Source organism: Eptatretus burgeri, chromosome 10 (assembly GCF_056783735.1).
Source record: "Eptatretus burgeri isolate ZD-2024b chromosome 10, Ebu_testis_v1, whole genome shotgun sequence".
NCBI classification, from domain to species: Eukaryota; Metazoa; Chordata; class Myxini; order Myxiniformes; family Myxinidae; genus Eptatretus; species Eptatretus burgeri.
In genome coordinates, this window is record NC_140970.1 from 66,830,743 (window position 1) to 66,846,551 (window position 15,809).

The following is a 15,809-nucleotide window of genomic DNA, read 5'->3' on the forward strand; positions in this document are numbered from 1 at the left end:
TGTTTCTGTGTATTTGTTCTGACACAAACCTTGACATGGTACACAAAAAAAAAGAGTTCCTGCTGTTGTAGCAAAGTAAACATGGCACCATTGGAAAGCTGATAATCGATTTTGCTGGCTGAAAAGCTAATAAATCTATTTACTTGGCTGGAAAGTTGATATTCGATTTGCTTTTTGAAAAGCTAATAATTGATTTTGTTGGCTGGAAAGCTAATAATTTATTTAGTTGGAACAAAAACTTGTGTCCGTTCACTCATAAAACTCCTGTTTTAAAAGCCCGTCTTTCCACGATGGAGGAAGTAGAAGGAGTTTGAGGTTAATGCCATGGTTCCAACGGTGACATTTTGATTATCGTATTCCAGGACAGCAGGAACCTTTTAGAATAAACCTTGACGGACACAGAAGAAACGCACAAAATTATTTTGGAGTTATACTTCTCGAGCCAATAGAAAAATATGTAAAAGTACTCGGAAGCAGCACACAAACAACACCAACTACAGCCACCACGACAACAACTTTTAAAAGAATCTATGTTTCATTTCACTTCATCATTGAGATTCACAGATAGACATGCAATATGTTTGTGAAGTACAGCATGCAGTCTTTTGATTCAACCCTTCAGCAAGAAGGCACAGATAGTCGAAATAAATTTTTGGAACACTTCTGTAATTTAATAATGACATTGAAGACTTGTTAGAGCTAAAATTAAAGAATTTTTGAATTTTTTTTTAATTATTATATTTTTATGCATATAAATGTATTATAATACTGTTGGAAAAAATTATACTATGTACAGTATGGATGGAATGCCCTTTGCATTATATTCATCATTAAAACATTTCCCACCTGTCCTCAAATATTTTTATTTGACAAATACATTGACCCCAACCACGTCTATCTCTTTCTATTTTCTCACCCCAACACTTTCTATAGTCCTAAACTTCAATATGCAGTCCTTTGACCATTCACCATTTCGATTCCTTACTCACAATGGCGACTACATCACATTGGACACGAGCTGGTCCTGCTTTGTAAACCCCTGGAGCCGAAAGGTGTCCTTCATCATTGGAAGGCACAAGGTTCGAACGTACGTACAAGTATTTCTGATGATTTCATTTTTTTTGTTGTTGTTATTGTTATTGGGGAGAGACACTGATGTGAGCCAGAGCATGTGCCAGATCTTGACTCCAGTTCATACCTGTTTGCAGGAGTCCTTTAAATGAGGACGTTTTCTGCAGCCCAAGTACAGAGATTCAAACTCCAGACACCAGCATGCAGAGAATACAGGAGAAGATTCACAAGCTACTGTTGCAGGTACCAAATCTCTTGGATTCTTTAGAACATGTAATAAACATCTCACTTGTTTCAGGTTCACCATAATATATCCAAGAGATAATGTTGAAACATGTTGCAGGTTATAAGTTCACTTCTCCACACCTATAGCTCAACAACTGCTCATGCTCTGCAGAGTCATTACAGATGACTTGGGTAGAAGCAGTCACGGCCCTTCAGCCAGCGATAGTAGATAAGAGAGCAATGCTAAATTATATGAAGATGTTGATTTGACGTTATTCATCAAGTGTTTATTAGTCCCCTACTGGTTTCACAGAGGGGACGATAGGTTTGCTCTCCATCTCTCTGTCTGTCCCACCTGTGGTTTTTCAGAGTTCTTTTCCCCATACCCTTAAACATATTCAACTGAAACTTGGTAAATGGCTTTATTATGATAAGTTACAGAAAAAAGTTCGAGTTTCAGAGAGTTTCACCAATTTTTCACAGAGTTATACCCGTTTTGGACTTAGAAAATATCACATCGGTAGGGCACATGTATTGCAAAGCAATTTTCGCTCTTGTTGTGATGGTTGTGAAACATCACCAGTGTTTATCTCAATAACTAAATGACACTGCCATTTGATACCACTACAGTAGAGTCAGACATTCTTTTGCAAGCCATGCACACCAGGGCTCTTCCCAATTCTATGAAAAGGACAAAACTTGCAAGTCAACAAAGTGACAGAGAACAGGAGTTGTCTGTTTGGGAATCAGAAAAAAGGGGATTGCCATAATGTTACTCCGTGTCACTTTTGTTCAATGTAGCTTCGTTTATTCATTTTAGTACATACACAAGGGTATGTGGGATTACACAGGAACTTGCAATTGTGCTTGCAACATGTACAATACATCCCATTGATCAGTAACGTTATTTGTACTTTTCACTTTTCTTAGCAAAACAACCCATTGCATTTTCCCTTATTAACCCCCCACCATCTTCCTTTTTTTTGTACCCCCAGCCTGTGCACAGCAGCAGCTTGAACAGCTATGGAAGTCTGAGCAGCAACAATGGGAATGGATCACATGACTACCTGAGGAGCATGGCGTCGTCAAGTGATGGCACTGGAGCTTATCATGATGACAGTGATGCTGGTGAACTGGTGAGGCCCAGTGCTAATGAGTTTTGTCCTCATCTTTTTGGGGTTTTTTGCTGGACATTTTATTTTTTTAATGAAGTTAGTGAGGATTTAACAAGCACTCGACAATAGAACACCTGAATGCAAACGCAAACACCTTGGACATGGGAAATTTCTAATTGCCTTGTTGTGATGAAACGTTATTCATGTGGAAGACGTTTTGTTTATGATCATATTTTATTTTTTGCCCATGTTGCTAGGCATCCAGGAAACGGCGCAATTGCTCACGCAAACGGCATCTCACCGCAGAGCAGCAGCAGCCAACTGCAGGTCAGTATCTCCACACTGGAAATTTTACAAGAAGTGTCACCATTTTATTTGTCTGGCCATTTTTTTTATTTGTCTGAATGCAGTGGCTAACCATCGTGTCTCCCTTCTCCACATAAGAACATTCTGATATCTTCAAGGAGCCTCCTGCACAGATGCCAAATGATCAGCATCTGTTCAACGTTCATGAGGAACTCTGTGAGAAGGATGCAGTAGGCATTCCATCTTATCAACAGATCAACTGTTTACATTCTATTATACGGTGAGTCTCTGTTGTTCAATATACTTATCTTTTTATTTTTTTAAACTGTCTTGTCTATTGTATGATAGCCTTGTTAGTAGTCAGCTCATCTTTGAGCCTTGGTTTGGATTCAATGAAATTTCATCCAAAAAAAACCTGCCACAGTACCAGTGATGCAAGGGGCCATCTATTTGTTACATACAAATAGCCCATTGGGAGAGAAGAGGAGGGGAGAGAAGGAACATGTAAAGGATGGTTTCAAAATTCTGCTATGTTTAGAAAGAATACAGCAAAAGTAAACCAAGATATTCCATATCTAGGGCCAAATTGAGTATCATCTTTCAAAGTTGGTCCAATTTGACATGCTGCTCGGCGCATGCCCCCTGCCTGAACTGACCTGACCTACCTTTGGAATTGGTGGCAGTTTTCAGCAAAATGTTTGAGGCTGATACTGATCTTTGATCACTGGGAGTAGAATGGGATTCTAAATAGGAGTAAGAAATTTGAAACCCTTTTTCTCAGTGCTTGTATCATGTTGGACAGCCCAGTTTACTTCTCAATAGTTAGTATGTTAAGAAGTCCAAACCTGTTCGTGGAATTCACCTGTAAGCATTCTTGAGTGGCCTGTGTATATTCTATGTTGTGTCCAGGTACCTGGAGAGCTGCAGCATTCCAAAAGGTGGGAAAAGAAAGTGTAACTCATCTTGCACTGCCTCATCAAACTCTGATGATGACAAGCTGAATGGTCCAACCCAAGCCACCGATGAAAGCATGGGTGAGTCTAAAATTATGGGGAAAATGTTGAAGAGGGGGGATGATAGGAATGTGGTGAGGTGGAGTCAGATTATTTTTTTTTTAATGCAGGTAGCAGGGCTCATGGAAGAGCAGCATAGCATTGGTCAAAGGGTTAAATGACCATTAAGTAGATTGAAAGGAAGAACAGGACAAGAATGTATGGATAAATCTCAGCGCTAGAGGAGGAATTGTGGGTAAATAGAGGCATAAAAAACTACAAGGCCATAAACTCACCTGTTGTGACCAAGAATATTGAGATTATTAAACAAAGGAGGATAGAGAATGTGGAAATAGAGGAGGCTGAGAGAAAGAAATTAATGATGATGAACAGGATAATGATATATTCATTTTGAAATTTTAAAAAGTCTGTCGAGAGGAAAAATAATGAAACCAAAGAAAGGTCATAGCAGGAGAAATGGAATCTGATATTGTATTGTTACTGCAACTGTTCGATTGGCTTTCGGATTGAAATACTGATTTATATCTCTCAATGGTGAAGAATCACTTTAAGAATTCTGGTATCCGGATCGGGATCATCACCAAAATCTAATCAGTTCGTCCTTGTCACACATCCAACCTGTCCACAGACAGACAGACAAACAAGCAGTCATAGACTGGTACTTACGAAATCGTCAACTTGACCTCTGACCTTGTCTAATAAAAGCTGTCTCTCGAGAAGGTAGCGACGTAAACCAGAAGTTTCTACGACGATTCTGTACCAAACCATCAACTTCTTCCATTCTCGAGTTACCGCAGATTAACGTAACGTAAAGGTGACACTCGACGCCCCCCCCCCCACCAACTCGAAAGGACGCCGGGGCGAGCGCGATGACGTCAACGCGCACACGCAATACCTTTACGTGACTCAACGACGCGTCTGCTTGAGCGCGCTGCACCATGTTACAAGCTGTGTTGTGGCGGGTGAAATATTTTTATACAATCTTAAAACGTCTCCAAAACATCCGATTTTTACCAGAATTTCAACAACCGAGTGTTAAGTGTCCTAAACGATCGCAAAAACCGAAGACAAAATTAAAATCGAAGTTTAAACGAACTCGTAACGGCGACCGAAGCAAAAATACTCCATTTCTCCACAGGAATTTACGGAATTATTTAATATTATTTTATAACACTGAAATTTTTAAAACAGCTGTAACTCGACGAATTGACACACAAATTCTGCCGAACTTGCATCGATCTTCCAAACTCACGCTCCGTCAACAATACCTGTGGTAACTTTTCTCGAGTTATGTTTTGGATGTTCGACCTCATTGTGACCTTGACCTTTGACCAAAATCTAATCGGCGCTAGCCATCACCCTTCTGAATCACGTGGTGTAATTTGACATTGGTAGCTTCTTCCGTTCTCAAGTTATCGTGCCTACAAACACACACACACACACACACACACACACACACACACACACACACACACACACACACACACACACACACACACACACGGCAGGAAGTCATCAATATACTTACTAAATCTTTAGATTTCCTAAGTAACAAACAAACAGAAAGAGGTGAAAACATAACCTCCTTCACCTTTGGTGGTGGAGGTAATTAGAAATCTGAGAATTGGACTTTACAGCAAAGTGAACACCTGAAACAATACTGGTATGCCCAATTGAAAGGATGTTGTCAATCTAAAGGCCCGGTCACACCTTGACGTTTTAGCCAACGTATGCCGATTTTTGAATTTTTTTTCTAAAATGCTGGCACACGTTGAATACGTTATGGGTAAGTTTTGATAACATTGAGAGCACGCTGAAAAACACTGCCATACGTCGTTGTACTTTTCGGTTGTCCTCAAATTTTTTCATGCTTGAAATTTCACGACGTATGCCGGCGTATGACTCACACGTTCCGCTACGCTGGCCACAAGTTGTATGCACGGTCTGCGATCGTTGACAGACGTCAACACATGCTACTTGTAAGTTAATCATAAGTTGAGACACGCCGAGGTAATGTTTAGCGTACCTGAAACTTATTTCTAACCTATGATTAACGTGTTGTTGGCACGTTACGCGATCGTTGCCACACATCGACAGACGTTACTTTTAAGTTACTCATAGGCTGAAAGACGTCGGTATAATGGATCGTCCTTGCGTCAGCGTCCACGGCCATGGCCAGGACACTAATTTGCAGCATTCTTCAAACTTTTCTTCGGCATGACGAGGATGTTCACACTTCGATGTCTAGCTTGGCTATGATTCCAATTGTCCATCGGCAGCGTCTATTTAAAATAGTCGAGTTTGAGCGTTTTAACACGTTCAGAAGAAACGCTTCAAATATCCAAACCCAAGCGTCAAAAAATAAAAATAAAAAATAAAAACAAAGGCGAGTGACAGCAATTTAAATCGTTCATTGTAAACAATGAAACTAGCTGAGTGGTACCGTTTAAAAGTCGTTGAGTAAAAAAAATCCAATTGTTGAGCGCAAGCGTCTACTTTCAATAGTGGGGTTTGAGCGATTTAGCACGTTCAATAGAAACGATTAAAATTTCCAAACCCAGCGTCAAAAAACAAAGGCGAGTGACAGCAATTTAAATCGTTCATTGTAAACAATGAAACTAGCTGAGTGGTACCGTGTAAAAAAAAAAAAAATCCAATTGTTGAGCGCAAGTGTCTACTTTCAATAGTGGAGATGCAGCCATTTAAATCGTTGAGTGGCAGCCTATGAACCTACCCGTGGACACGCGGACGCAAGGACGATCCATCATAACCCACACCCTCCCCCTCACACCCACCTACTACTGCCAACATGAACAAACTACTACTAATAGTAATACTGATACTGATACTGCTGACATGGACATCGACTCAAAAAGGAACTCGAAAACACTGTTGGGTTCCCCTTTTATGAGCAGCATTTTTATATACCAATTCCCAAAACCGCTGGGAACACGTCTTTATATGGCAGTTGTAAGCTAGAAACACATTCATTTTTTTTTTTGTCGACCGGAAGACGTCATTGGAATACGTCTACATACGTCGATGTGTGTTGGGACTACGTAAAGAATTGGTTCAAAGCACGTCAAACGTAAGTTAGAAATAAGTTTCGCGTAAAAAAGACATTACCGCGACGTGTTTCGACTTATAAGTAGCCTTTGTGGACGTGTGTTAGCGTCCACATATTGTGTGTAAAACTTATCCCCATCGCATGCGGAACGTGTGTCATACGCCGAGTACGTCGTAAAATTTTGAACATGTTTAACATTTATTGACGTACTCTACTTACTACGACGTATGATAGCGTACTTTAGCGTTCTACTCACGTATACCAAACTTACTCATACCGTATTTGACGTGCCCCCAACGTTTTAGACACATTTTTCTTAGGTCGGCATACGCTGGCAAGATCGCCAAGGTGTGACCGCGATGTTGTCACTTCCATTTCTACGGCAGTTATGATTCGAATCGTTGTGCGTCAGCCTTTTAATAGGCTACGTCACGACATCGTCGGCGATGCGTGCAACGCGCTATGCCGAAGTTAGACTATCGTTGGGCATAGGTTGTGTAGGCCGACAACAGGTTCAGCATTCGTTGGTACAAGTTATCTATAACACAACGAAACGTTCTGTGTCCATTACTAATATGTTATGCATACGACCAACTCGTTATGAATACGTCCGAATCTTAAAAAAAAACATCAAAAGTTCAACGTCAGCCAGCGTTTTGGATACATTTTAATACGTTGCCATCGCTGGCTAAAACGTCAAGGTGTGACCGGGCCTTAAGCCATGAGTGTGGTTCAAATTTGGCTTTGACTTTTACTTATATTACATAGATGAATAACTATTGAAGGACTTTTTATAACTAGCAATGATAACTAATACCCATAATGATCTTTTTCCGGCTTTATTGCATATGCTGAAAATCAGTATAGCGGCAAATATAATTAAAGGAACTAGAATGGCAAATCTATATATTATATGTTTCTGTTCACGTCTGCGTGTAATTTGACGTATCTCTTCCAAAACTGCCAGACGGATTGTCGCCACTTTCGTCATGCGGGTGCTCTGTGGTTTAATGAACAGCATGGGCAATGTGAGATTGCGCCAGATGGACAGGTTTGGGAATTTTGTGCGATTTTTCTAATTTTTACGTTCGTTTGCATGGCGATGTATGACGTCACCGCTGAGAGGCATAATTCCGTCATGACATCATCGGTCATTCGCTGACGTCATTACGTCTGTCGTTGACAGACCGTCACCGCCGAGGGGCGTAATGCCACTCCTCCAAAAAGCGTCTGCAATGTAAAACCCTCTTCTGCACATGCTGAATACCTCAGAAGGTGAATTTGACACAAAAAATGTAACAAGAAACATTGTATTTAAAGTAAAGATTTATTTTAAAAATATATTATTTCATTTAACCACTGTGCATAATTTGACGTTTCTCAACTGCCATTGTTACCTGTGTTGTCTCTTGCGTGTGTGATCTTGAAATTAAAGCGTCCTGCGGTGTTCGATCATCGGATGTGCGCCAAAAAGTGCCGTTCATTGAAATTTGCATTCTGATTCTCGGTCACCCCCAACAGCTCCTGTTTAGTCTAGGGCTTGGCCCATATCATGTTAAACTTGCCCCATCAGACGCCAACCTTCCAGTCACACTGCAGAGGATGAGGAACCACCTCCAATTTCCAGTCAGACTCGCATACTCGATGACCATAAACAAATCCCAGGGCCAAACATTTGACAAACTCGGAATATACCTCCCAGCTCCTGTGTTCTCCCACGACCAACTATATGTTGCATTTTTAATGCAAGAGGTTACTCCTATATATTGTTACGGTGCCGGGGGGTCGGCCGTGAGCCGATCGCTCTGACGGAGCCGCAAGTCGAGTCGGCCCGACCGATCGCCCGGAATATAGATCACCACCCGGATAACTCCAAGGCCGACGGGTCCTTGTGCAAGAACCGAAATATGCCAATGGGCAGACCATGTGGGGTAGGGTCGATTACCAATCTTCAATTTACCTAAATACCCACGTGATCCAACTACCGGGGTATTTCACCCTCGACGGAACTCGTACGGAACAAGCTGCTTAAGCGAGCCTGTCCTGTGCGCGATTCCGAGCGGCTTAATCGCCGAGAACCATCGGTCCGAATGTCTCCGTTTTACGGCAAACCAACGGCTTTCTAACTCCCAACACGAAATGCTCAGTCAATGAAAGAATCGACGCGACGAGCTGAAAACATTTAACAATCGGGGTATTTATTAATAATAATGGGGAACGAGGAAAGCATGTAAGAGCAGAACTATACCGACTATACGAAATGCAATGCAAACATTTACAGCACACAAAGCACTTAACAGTTTCCTACTTATTAGACGGGCCCAAGGACACAGGTGCGCACACACACACACCCAATAAATGGTGGCTGATGCCTTTAATAAAGGACTCCAGCTCGGAGGAACAGATGAGCTGAAACCCAGAACCTATTTCGAACCTCTCCACCTTGTGTGATCTTCAAGCTGTTCAGACCTGGGCTCCAGCGAGAGCGAGCTGGATCCAATCGCCGTGAGCTGCGATCCTTCCCGAGCTCCAGCGAATCCTCTTGTGCTTCCAAACACGTGCTGGTGAGACGAGGTGCCGATCCTTCCCGTCGATGCGTCGCTATCTTGAAGAACCACCTCCAAGATGAGGCTGATGAGTCGCACCAAGCCGAGAACCAAACGGAGAACAAAGAGCTCCACAAACCAAGAAGAGCCAGCCGAGCAACCAGCTCAACTCTCTTCTGATGAACAAAGCCTCTCACAACACGAACCAAGAACTCTGAGCCGAGCAACCAGCTCAACTCTCTTCCGATGAACAAAGCCGACTCTCTTCGACGAACCAAGCTCGAGCCCAAAAAGTGAACCGAGCCAAGCAGAACCCGAAGGTCTGCTGAAAAGCCAAGCCGAAGCAAAAAGCTCTTCAAAAAGCCTCCACCTCGCCAAGTAGAACCGAAGCTCACTGAACCAAAAGTCTCAACCCTCGCCAAGCAGAACCCAACGGCCTGCTAAAAGCCAAGCTGAAGCAAAAGGCCTTCAAAAAGCCTCAACCCTAACCCAAGCCAAGCAGAATCCGAAGGCCTACTGAACAACCAGCCCAAACAAAGCAGAGGATCTCTTCTTTATTCTTATCGGCCCCCTCCCCCGGCGTGACTCATGCCCTCGTGCTCCATCCCCCGCTCAACCACGGGTGGGAGGGAGTTGTCGACGTCATGAATCACGGGACGGGAGGGCTCTTCTTCCTCTTCGCAGAAGAGGGGGAGGGGCGTCTCCATTGTGTTATGATCGCTCCCTAATGATTAAATTGAATCTCGCAGCGCACTTAATCGATTTCTGCCCATTAAACAATGGAAGGTGAACTATCTAGGGAACAAGCACTTATCAACATAACTGACTAAAGGAACCTGAATGTTGTGTGCAATTGAATTCCCAAATTTGTAACAATATCGATCAAAGTGGACAATAATTCCTCACGAGGACTATTCAGCAACAAGACACTCACCCAAAATGTCATCTCCAGGGAGGTCCTTTAGAAAACTAAGGACAGGTAACCATAGTGCATCACATCCCTAATGACACCTTCCCCAGCTTCCCATAACATTAACTATTATGCCTCATCCACCTTTTGCCACCCATTCAACTCTATGCGGAGCACGGGTATATGTGAGTAACTATTAAATTTCTGATATGAAAATTTCGAGCGTGTTGAAATTTACAGACAACTAGCAGGGTACCCGTGTCCGAGGCATTCATAGATGTCTCACCTCAAATAAGCAAATTTTTTTGGCGTGTTTATTGGTTTGCTTTGGGAATTCAACATAAAGTGATTATTTGCACCATGAAGTGTGGTACATGTTTACCTTGTAAACAATGGTGGTTTTCTCAGAAGAAGAACTATCATTGGTGATTTATAAATATATGTCGTGCATAGCACGATACTTGCAAAATCCAAATAAACCGTAATTGCAATGGGAACAGCAATCTGGTGATTTGGAAACATTGACCCATCAAGTGTTTTACATGATGGAATGTTGTGCCGAACAAATTTGGTTCATACGTTTTCTAATTGTGGCCTGGTAGATGTTTTGGATGGTATTGACCTTGACCTTTGACTAATTTTGACCAGGTTGTATGCACATACACTTCACACAAATACAAATAAGCGGTGCAAGTTTCAGTGTGATATCTTGAAAAATTCCTGAGGTGTTACAAAAACTATAATCTCAAAAAATATCCCATTTGATTGTGATGGCGTGAAATTCGTCATGGACACCCTTTTCTCTTTGCCACTGTAATGTGGGTCTTAGGGGTCTTAAAGGGTATTAAGGGTCTCAAATGGTCTTAGAGTCTCAGGGGTATTAATGGTTTTGGAGGGTTTTAGAGATCTTTGGGATCTTCAAGTCTAAATGGTATTGGAGTCTTGGAGGTCTTAGGAGTTTTCGGGGGTCTTCAGGGTCTTAAGGTTCTAAACAGTCTAAGTGTTGAGGGATCTTTTTGGTGTCAAGATGTCGAAAGGTATAGAGGGGTCTGAAACTCGGATGAATGGACACACGGTTCCTTTTATAGTATAGATTGGCTGCACAGTGGGTATGGAATTGATTGACTGTAAAGGACATCTGCATTGTGATGGTGAAAAATAATTATCTCTGCCACCAAAGGTGGATGGAAGTTATGTTTTCACCCCTGTCTGACTGTTTGTTACTTGCAAGAATCGAAGATTTTTCAAGTATATTGGTTGGTCTTTGATGGAATAACGCACAAACGTTTGTTTGTCTGTCTGTTTGTATGTCATTTGCCTACAGGTCACAATTTCAAACCGATCTTCACAAAAATTCACCACATGGTAAAGTTCGTCATAAGAAAGAAGCCTATTGTTTTTGAGGTCAAAAGGTCAACAACTTTGTCAAAATTCTAAAATTGTCAATTTTAATGCAATTGACTGCAAATTTGAACAGGATTTGCATCCAAGGTCACTGAATTCAACCACCAATTGTTTTTGAGGTCAAATTTGTTTCATGGATTTTGCAAATGGACATTATGCACGACATATTTAGTGTTTGTGAACAAACGTAGGATAGGATACAAAACGTAATCAAAAAACTTTGGGAGTGAGAGTGCGGACAGGAACGGATGGATGGATATGGTAATCAGTAACAAGAGCAAACTGTATATGTATCTAATCAGCTTGGCAGACACGTGCTCTCGATCGAGTGCCCCATTCCATCCCCCTCATTCCCTCTCCCCACCTCCCTCCCTCCCCCTTTCTCCCCCCTCTCCATTCTCTCTCCCTCCCCCTTCCCCTCCCACTCCTCCCCATACCTCCCTCCCCTCCCTCTCTCCTCCTCACTCACCTCCCCCTCCCTCTCCCCTCACTCACCTCCCCTCCCCTCCCCCTCTCTCCCCCTCTCTCCCCCTCCCCTCTCTCCCCCCTCCCTCCCCCTCCCTCCCCCTCTCTTCCTCCCCCCTCTCCCCCTCTCCCCCCTCTCCCCCTCCCCTCTCTCCCCCTCCCCTCTCTCCCCCTCCCTCCCTCCCCTCTCTTCCTCCCCCTCCCCTCTCTTCCTCCCCCCTCTCCCCCTCTCCCCCTCCCTCCCCTCTCTCCCTCCCTCCCCTCTCTCCCTCCCTCCCCTCTCTCCCTCTCTCTCTCTCACTCCCTCACCCCTCCCCTCTCATCCAAACCTATACCCCTCTGTTAAAGAAACTATTTAGGACTGAGCATTTAGTTTTAAATTTATTTAAAACAGCTTCCCCAGTGTGTAGTATGCTTGAATCAGATTCAGAGTGAGCCGACTGGAGGGTGGATGCATTGCTAATCCAAAAAAGGAGGCATAACTCTTTGTCCAGTTTACTCTGGCTGAGCAAGCAAGGGTAAAATTATTCATAGTTTTAAGTAGTTCAGATACATCTTCTTGACATTGAATTGTAGTGCAGATATCATCTGCATAAGCAACAACTTTTATAGCGGGTATGTCCGGAGTGACAGAGAATCCCACAAGTTTCTCACGCAATTTAACTAAAAGGGGTTCAATGGAAAGAACATAAAGGAGTCCAGATAAGGGACACCCTTGCCTTATTCCTCTGGTAACAGTAAAGGGAGGAATCAACTCATTATTTATTTTGAATAAACTATAAATATTGTGATACAACAACTAAATATATGATACAAAAATACGACCAAAACGAAAACCCTTTAGGATAGATAACTATGATCTATACTATCAAAGGCATGCTCTTGATCAACAAAGATTAAGCCAGTACTTTTATGCAGAAGATCACACACATCAGCAATGTCACGAACAGCGCCAAGATTGTCATATATTGATCAGCCAGGCACACAACAGGTTTGATCAGGATGCACCAAAGATTGGACTACCAATTTTAAGCGAGAGGCAAGGACCTTTGAAAAAATCTTGTAGTCGGTGTTCAGTAAGGAGACAGGACGCCAGTTTCTGAGTAACTGGGTGTCTCCCTTCTTTGGTAACAAGGAAACAACGGCTCGCCGGAAACTTAGGGGGAGCTCCCCAACTTGAAAAATTTCCTTGAGTACTTCCAAAAGTTCGGGTCTGATAATGTCCCAAAAGGTTTTGTAGAATTCACAGGGGATTCCATCCAGACCAGGAGCTTTCCTGGACGCCATACTGGAAAGAGCAAGACCCAACTCCTCCAGCATGATGGAACTCTCCAAAGAGGCTCGCTGTGACTCGGACAACTTGGGTAAAGGTTCAATAAAGGCTTTTGCAACATTCAAATCAATCTTTTTTGCACAGAATAAAGAAGAAAAATAATCGACTACAATTCTTTTAATCATCTTAGGTTCACTTACTATCTCTCCTTCAGGTGATTGTACAGATAATAGTTGATGTTGAGCTTTAGTTTTCCTCTCCAAAGAGAAGAAAAACTTTGAAGTGTCAAAAAGACTCAAATTTTTAATCTTAAGCTGCACTAAAGCCCCTTTAGCCCTTTCGTTGACAAGACTGTGAAGAAGTTCTTTTTTAGTTATAAATTCTTTACGTAATCCTTGATTTCTGTTCAACTCAAGAGGATTTATTTGCAATTCTAAAACCTCGTTTTCTAGAATCGTTATCCTTGAAAGACTATCCTGAGAGTGATGAAGTTTATACTGCTGACAAAAGATTTTGATGTGGATTTTTACAATATCCCACCATTGTAGCTTGCTATGAAAAGTATTTTTCCTTCCGTAAAGAGAAGTCCAAAAGATCCTAAAAGCATTGCAAAAAACAATGTCTTCCAAAAGACTAACATTTAGAGCCCAATAGGCACTCCTACGTTGAAGATAGGGAAAAGTTAATTTTAAAGAAACTAGGTGGTGATCCGAAAAGCCAGAGGGAGAAATTGCCGTAGACAATATAAATTTCCGAAAATCATTATTAACATAAAATCTATCTAAGCGAGCGAACGATACCCTGTTATTGGAAGCTTGACACCACGAATATTGTTTAACTTTGAGGTGCTGCAATCTCCAACCATCAACCAAATTATACTTTGCTAAAATGGTCGCAAACCCTTTTGCACTCTCAGGGTGAGGTTCTGAGCCATTACGGTCAAGAGCTGGCTCCAAGGTACAATTAAAATCACCAGCGAGGCACACGAGACCACTAAAATCAATCTGGGATAAACAATCATCAAGAATGGAAAAATATTCGTTTCTTTTTGCAGGATTACTTGGGACATCAGCATTTAATAGTGTGATTTTATAGCCTCCACAAGAAAAAACCACAAAAGCCAAATGACCTTGCATGAATTCGTGAAAAACAATTTGGTCTGATGAAAAACTTGATCGAAACCAGAAAGCAACTCCTGCACTGCAGCAATCAAAGGAACTGAAAAACCAAGAACCCCTTATTGTGGTTTGCCACTCTGCAGAACAAGTCGGTCCACAACGCACATCCTGAAGAAGAGCTCCATCAATATGCTTTTGATCAAGTAACAGTCGAACATGCGTTTTACGCATAGGGGCGCGGCCCCCATTTATGTTTAAACAAGCAAGAGATAGAACCATTTTAGTATTTTATAGGTGGGTACTGGTTACTGAAGTTCTTTCCTTGCCAGAGTTACATATTTCCTCAATCTATGTACGTGGGATTCATTGGCACCATAGGCTGCCAGATTTTTAGTAATAAGGGATGCGGTAAGCATAAATTTATCGAGTTCCGTAAAGAAATCGGTTAGTTTAATTTTTTTCCAAAAGGTGTTGTGGAGGAACTTGATCACCTTTGCAGGAGCAGGGGCATTTAAGCCCTTGTGGTCTTGTGAATCTCCAGCTGCACCATCCAACTCAGAAGAATCTGATATTGAACAAGTATCATCGGAATCACACGACTCGTGTTCAAATTCAGCTTCCTTTTTCTTTACAGATATAGCAGACATTGGAAATGGTTTCATGAAAAAGGAATCCTCAGGAAGCAGATTTCCTTCTAACTTTTCAGGTGTCTGCTTCAAAGTCACTGAGGTAATGTGTGTGGCTGTAGATGTGACAGGCAGTTCTATGGTACTCGGTGCAATTACAGTTTGGTGAGATTGTTCTGTGGTGTTAGGCACAACTATAGTTTGGACAGATGGCTCTGAGTTATTAGGCTCTACTCTAGTCTGAACTGCTGGTTCTGAGGTATTAGGCATGACTATGGTTTCAACAGTTGGTTCTTGGGTGTTAGACACAATCTCCGCATGAACATCCTGCTTCAGTGTATGACTACCTACTGTATGTCCAGAACAAGTTTCGTCTCCGCCTGGGACATCTACTGATGGTGTGTTTTGAAGCTCCATAGTCTCCTCGCCATCGCATGTGAGAGGGCAGGCATAAACATCTGAAGGATTTTGGTTACTCTCTTTCCGATTGAGTGAAACCCTCTTCACAGCGACCGCTTCCGCGTATGAAGAAGGTTCGACTAAAACTGCACTTTGGTGCCTTCGTTTTCCTCGTGTCACCCAACCAGACTCATTTTTTCCATTTGTTTGATTTTCAGAGTTTTCCCCTGCCTCAGTAGACACCCCAGTGACCTCAGGTTCATTTACATTT

The 15,809-nt window shown here is 42.2% G+C and overlaps 1 protein-coding gene across 9 annotated transcripts in view; it reads left to right on the plus strand.

Annotated features, from left to right (window-relative positions):
- LOC147018754 (period circadian protein homolog 2-like) overlaps positions 1-15,809 on the plus strand; it is a 105,636-nt gene that overhangs the window by 61,735 nt on the left and 28,092 nt on the right. For all 9 annotated transcript variants that reach the window (XM_085898794.1, XM_085898790.1, XM_085898796.1 and 6 more), the window contains 6 exons: positions 934-1,087; positions 1,209-1,314; positions 2,292-2,432; positions 2,669-2,738; positions 2,856-2,997; positions 3,627-3,751. In XM_085898794.1, the coding sequence (XP_085754920.1) occupies positions 934-1,087; positions 1,209-1,314; positions 2,292-2,432; positions 2,669-2,738; positions 2,856-2,997; positions 3,627-3,751 (738 nt within the window). The remainder of the gene's footprint in view (positions 1-933; positions 1,088-1,208; positions 1,315-2,291; positions 2,433-2,668; positions 2,739-2,855; positions 2,998-3,626; positions 3,752-15,809) is intronic.